Source organism: Halichoeres trimaculatus, unplaced genomic scaffold, assembly GCF_033239565.1.
Source record: "Halichoeres trimaculatus isolate MK-OKI-2021-1 unplaced genomic scaffold, fHalTri1.1 fHalTri1_scaffold_19, whole genome shotgun sequence".
NCBI lineage: Eukaryota > Metazoa > Chordata > Actinopteri > Labriformes > Labridae > Halichoeres > Halichoeres trimaculatus.
Genome location: NW_027437197.1, coordinates 4,838,408 through 4,844,407, shown reverse-complemented (window position 1 = coordinate 4,844,407; position 6,000 = coordinate 4,838,408). Strand labels below are relative to the sequence as shown.

General features: G+C 38.7%; 1 protein-coding gene across 2 annotated transcripts in view; it reads right to left on the bottom strand.

The window, feature by feature from the left end:
- Positions 1 to 1,946: 1,946 nt before the first annotated feature.
- Positions 1,947 to 6,000, bottom strand: part of gdap2 (ganglioside induced differentiation associated protein 2) — a 32,347-nt gene continuing 28,293 nt past the window's right edge. For both annotated transcript variants that reach the window (XM_074694853.1, XM_074694854.1), the window contains exon 14: positions 1,947 to 2,979. In XM_074694853.1, the coding sequence (XP_074550954.1) occupies positions 2,938 to 2,979 (42 nt within the window). In that variant the 3' untranslated portion in view covers positions 1,947 to 2,937. The remainder of the gene's footprint in view (positions 2,980 to 6,000) is intronic.

Here is a 6,000-nt window from a genome sequence, read left to right as displayed (position 1 = left end):
TCTAGTTTGAACTATAAAGTTTAAAGAAATAAAAAAATGCCCATAATGCCAAAAAAGCCCCAGGTGACATCCTACGTGTACTTTTCTTACTAACACTAACTTTAAAGAAGAGGAGCAGCAAGTTTCCAGATTTCACAAACTGAAACCAACGAGGTGAATGTAGCAGAAGTTTGATTAGTGAATCATTTCATTGTTTTTTTTTTTTCTTCTCAATTTTGGCTCAAAATTTCATCCTGTGCTTCCATCCAGTAAGAAATCAGACTCAACAAGATCAGCAGCTCTTCTTTTAGAGAGATAGAGTATTACTTTGTGACTGTTTTCTGCTTACATGTCTCGATTATTGAATTAAATCCACCTTAAAACACCAGGATTTATAAAGAAAGTGTCGCTACATCTTCATGACTTTTATGAAACTTTAAAAGTGGCATCTACCTTCTGTTTTTTGTGTTTTTACTCCTTAAGTGTCATACTATTTCTTTAAGTGGCTTGAAAGGTTAAAGGGATAGTTCAGTGAGTTTTACCCTCAGAGGATCCAGGTCAGCTCAGCCTCTTTGTTTAGAAATTGGGCCGTCAGCCATCTCTAAAAGCATGTGGCAGCAAGTGTCTGCCTGATAAATACGCGTTTCTGACATTTAAACCAGAGTTTACAGAGGGCAATGGGGACTCGATGTACAGAAAGAAAAAGTGGAGAAACTTCTTTGATGACAGGAGCACAGCAGGAAAATTTACTTTTTTTCCCAGAGAAGTGAAACAAGAAGACGTTTGTCTACATGGGACAGACTTACAAGGATGTGGCATCTACCTTCTTGTGTTTTAACTCCTTAAGTGTCAAACTATTCCTTGTGGCTTAAAGTGGCTTAAAAGGTTAAAGGTATAGATCAGTGTGTTTTACCAACAGAGGATCCAGGTGAGCTCGGCCTCTTTGATGAGAAAACAGGCTGTGATCTGGCATGACGGAGAAATTGTACCAGATAAATCAGCCAGTTTTGAGAAAAACAAACCAAATTTGATATCAGTGGACGCTAAATTGAGAAAATTCCCCTTATTTTACTTTATCGTCCAAAAGCCATTTAGTTAGGCTAAGTTGTGTCCTTAAAAGCATGCAGCAGCAAGTGTCTGCCTGATAAATACGTGTTTCTGACATTTGAACTGGAGTTTACAGAGGGCGATGGAGACTCAACATAACGAAAGAAAAAGTGGAGAAACTTCCTTAATGACAGGAGCACAGCAGGAAAATTCACTTTTTTTCCCAGAGAAGTGAAACAACAAGAAGTTTGTCTACATGGGGAGGACTTACACAGATGTGGCATCTACCTTCTTGGGTTTTAACTCCCTAAGTTGAAAGGTTAAAGGGATAGTTCACTTTGTTTTACCCTCAGAGGATCCAGGTCAGCTCTCGGCCTCTTTGTTGAGAAATCAGGCCGTGATCTGGCACGAGAGCTCCACTATCAACCCTTACAGGTGGGACAAATTGAACCAGATAAATCAGCCAGTTTTGAGAAAGATAAACCAAATGTTGATGTCTAAAAGCCATTTTGTAAGGCTGTGTTGCATCTTTTTAAGCATGTAGCAGGGAGCGTCTGGCTGATAAATATGTGTTTCTGACAGCGACAGTGATATCTAATTCAAATTGCACTGCAAAAAATGAAATCTTATCAAGTGTTTTTGTCTCATTTCAAGTAAAAATTGTCTTACTACACTTGATATGAGCCACATTCAGCTTATCAGTCCAGAAAAATGTCTTGTTTTAAGATATTTATAGACAAAAATGAGGTCTGAATCGCTAGTTACAAGTGAAAAAAATCTGCCACTGGAAGAAGAAAAATTTGCTTGAAACTGGAATAATTTCATAGCACAAGTAATTTTTCTCTTGTTTGGTTTGCAGATTTTTTTACTTGTTACAAGCAATTCAGACCTCATTTTTGTCTGTAAATGACTTGAAACGAGTCATTTTTCTGGACTGTTCAGGTGAATGTGGCTCATATTTAGTCTAATAAGACATTTTTGACTGAAAATAAGACAAATACACTGGATAAGATTTCAGTTTTTTGCAGTGTGGGGTTTACAGAGGGCGATTGAGACTCAACGTACCGGAAGAAAAAGTGGAGAAACTTCCTTGATAAAAGGGGCACAGCAGGAAAATTAACTTTTTTTCCCAGAGAAATGAAACAAAATGTTTCTTAATAAATGGGCCGAGCTAACCTGCGTATTCAGAGAGTAATACACGTGATATCGATCAAAACCTCACTTTAAAATCTACCTGTGGAAGTTTGATGTTACGAAGCTGGCTGAAGTTGCTGTTTTTCTGGGGCTTCACTCTTCTCTCTGGGGTTTTCTGATTGTGACTGCAGCAGGAAGCAGAGGTTGTTAAAATGAATCACCAGGTGGGAAAGTCCAGCTTCCAGCACAAGCAGCATTCAGGTTCAGTCCTCCCTCCATCCAGCGTTTTCTGCCATCCTGCGTGTTGTGGTCCAGAACGAGACGGGAATCCAGACAGACGTCATCGACCTCCAGCGTTCGAAAAGTCTGACAGTATTCTGAGCCCCGGGCGAAGACGTCTGATACGACCGCACGGTGGAAAAGGCCGTCAGACGTGACATTACGCTTCATATTTAGGGATTTTTGAGGAAACTGCTGAATAAGAAGCATCAGTGTAAGGCATAATCCAGAAACCAAACCAGATCCCTAAATAGTCTGTGGTGGGAGAGGATGACCGCTGGCCTGGCCTCACGCTGCTAAATGTGGGCTGAGGCTGTTGATTTGGTCCTTTTGGCAGAGGCAGAACAAAAGGAGAGTTCCCCTCAGTACGGTTCAGAGGTTTGAGAGGAGGTTAGGAGTTCAGACCACACTGGAAACACCAGGTCCATAAACTGCCTCCTTTTGGCAGACTGACACCGCCTCACCAAACCCTGCAGGAGGGGGTCCGACGGTGTCCTGTCACAGACCTGAAGACTGGGAGGGGTTCTGGGGTCCATTGATCTGCAACAGAGGAGGAAGAAAGTTTAACACTAGAGCTGGAGATGGTGAAAGGTAAAATCTGAAGATTAATGATGAGAAACTGGAGTACACCAGAAAAATCTGAAATCTTATCACGTTTTTGTCTTATTTGAGTAAAAATTGTCTCATTATACTTGATATGAGCCACAGTCAACTGCTCAGTCCAGAAAAATGTCTTGTTTCGAGTTGTTTAAAGACAAAAATGAGGTCTGTGGAAACACGTTCCCCTCCATCACATATCAAATAGATACAGGAGATCTTAGGTTGGCTTAACAAACTAAAGAAGATGAGATATTTTCTAAAATATCTAGTTTTCTAAACATCTAGTCCCCCATTTTTTTCTTTTTAGGTCCATTTTTTTGTTGTTGTCTTGTCATTTATCATGTTTCCCCTGATTTATCCAACTTTTCAATATTTGTACTCTTTTTACTTTTTCATTTCTATTTTTTTTTTATCTTTGTAAATTGTGACCATTGTGTGGTGAGGGCAAGAGGAGGGCTTAAGTAGGGGTTGATGTGTGTGTGCGTTTGAGTGTATGTGTGTGTATAAATGGGTTGTGTAGGGTCGTGTTACAGGTGCTTTATCACATTTTAAAGATGTACACTGGAAAAAACTGTGTTTTGTCTTATTTTCAGTAGAAAATGTCTTTTTAGACTAAATATGAGCCACATTCACCTGATCAGTCCAGAAGCATGTCTTGTTTTAAGTTATTTAAAGACTAAAATGAGGTCTGAATTGCTTGTAAGAAGAAAAAAAAAATCTGACAATGGAACAAGAAAAAAGTTTCTTGTTTTAAGACATTATTCTAGTTTCCAGCAAATTTTTGAGCAAATTTTTCTTGTAGCATTGGCAGTTTTTTTTCTTGTTTCAAGCTATTCAGACCTCATTTTTGTCTTTGAATAATGTAAAACAAGACATTTTTTTCTGTACTGATGAGGTGAATGTGGCTCATATTAAGTATAATTAGACAGTTTTTACTCAATATAAGACAAAAATACTTGTTAAGATTTTTAGTTTTTTTCTATTCCTGTGTAACCACTTTCCATGTTATGTATCAACTGACCTTTTGTTTTATCTTTTGCTGGCCAAAGAAAATCAATAACAGAACCAAAACACCAAAAGAAACAAATCAGAACCAAACATGAGGAGGCAGCATTCAGCTTCTATGCTCCAAATATCTGGAACAAACTGCCAGAAAATATCAGGTCTGCTGAAACGCTCCGCTTCTTTAAATGCCTTTTGCCTCCTTTATTAGAGCATTTTAACAATTAGTTTTAATATTTTTTTTTAATTGCACAATTTTGCAACTCTGCACTGCAACACTTAGCTTAAAATCTATTTTTACTTTTTTTCTTTTAATTTTATTTTGTTTAATTGTATCTTATTATTCTTAATCTGCTTGTTAACTGAATTTTAATTGTTTTCTTTTAATATGTTTTCTCTGTAAAGCACTTTGAATTGCCTTGCTGAAATGAGCAATAAGGATAAACTTGCCTTGCCTAAAAAGATTTAAAAGGAAAAATGAGGTCTGAGTTGTTGTAACAAGTAAAAACAACTGCCAATAGAACAAGAAAATGTTCTCAAAAATTAGCTTTTTTCTTGTTCCATTGGCAGATTTTTTTTTCACTTGTTACAAGCAATTCAGACCTCAATGTAGTCTTTAAATAACTTGAAATCAGACATTTTTTTTGACTGGTCAGGTGAATGTGGCTTTTATTTGGTCAAAAGACATTTTCTACTGAAAATAAGACAAAAAAACTTAATAAAATTTCAGTTTTTGTAGTGTTAATGTGGGGAGTGACTGCTCAGATAAAAAAAAAGAAGAGTAACGGCTGAAAAATGAAAGAGGTGGAGACGTGCACGTCAATATCTCTTTAAAAGAATTAACCGAATCGAAAGCATCATGGTTACATGATTGAGAATGGTTTGCTCATTGCATCAGTTTGGATTTCGTCCTGATCTTTTTTGGGCATTGACTGATTTTTTGCACGCAGCCCGGCTGCTGAAATACTTTTGGAGGATAAAGAAAATCTCAAATCCTGCAGAGAGGTCCAGGTCACAGTGTACTGATTAATTGATGTCATTTCTTGAAACATGCTCACATGGACGGAGCAGCTCGTCATTAACTGACGTTACCTCATCCCCCTCCTCTGGTTTACATCAGCAGGAAACAGAGAATAAGGCTCGTTTAAAGGTTACACAAAGGAGATTACGGAGGAATCATCCAAAAACAAACAAACAAACCTGTCAAACACTGACTCTTCTTCTGTCTTCTGCTTACCGTAGCAGACAGTAACTCACAGCTTTCGCAGAGATCATTATCTAGAGTTCGTAAGTTTGATATTCCTTCTCTATTAGCTCAGTTTTTGGCCCCTGACGCCTCCTGAGGGAGGCTTCTGGCTCTTTAAAAGTCCGATTCTGCACTGGCGAGTTGCTAACCGTGTCTGGCGGCCGTTTGGCGCCAAAGCATCACCATGGGAGGGTCTGAGTGAACAAAAACAGAAAGTTACACAATCCAAGCTGCACGATTTAATCTCAATATAATGCTTCTTACAGCTGGGTATCATTTTTATTAGAGAAAATGTGTTTTTAAGCTGCTTTTGGTAGATAAAATCATCTGGACGGGTTAACTCCTCAGATTTACTCCCCAATCTTCAGCCCTTATCTGATGCTGTGTGTGTGTGTGTGTTGTATTTTCTCCAAAGTGGGCTTCATTTTAGCGAACAAAAGGAATCATTATTTCCTGGACTGGCTCCACCGGCCTCGTAATTCAGCCCAGCAGAGCAAAGTATTTCTGGGTAACAGCAACCGACACGTGTTGATACGAGAGTTATTGCCTGCTTCATCGCCTGGATGTAAGGCCAGGGAGGGAGAAACGCAGCGAAGTCCAGGAAGCCAGAGGATTGTGTTCACTTACTGACGGGTAAATTCTCAGTATGAGGCTGAGGTTAACCTGAAAAAAAGCCACAGCGCATCCTGAGAGAGCATCAAGCAGGAAGTTAA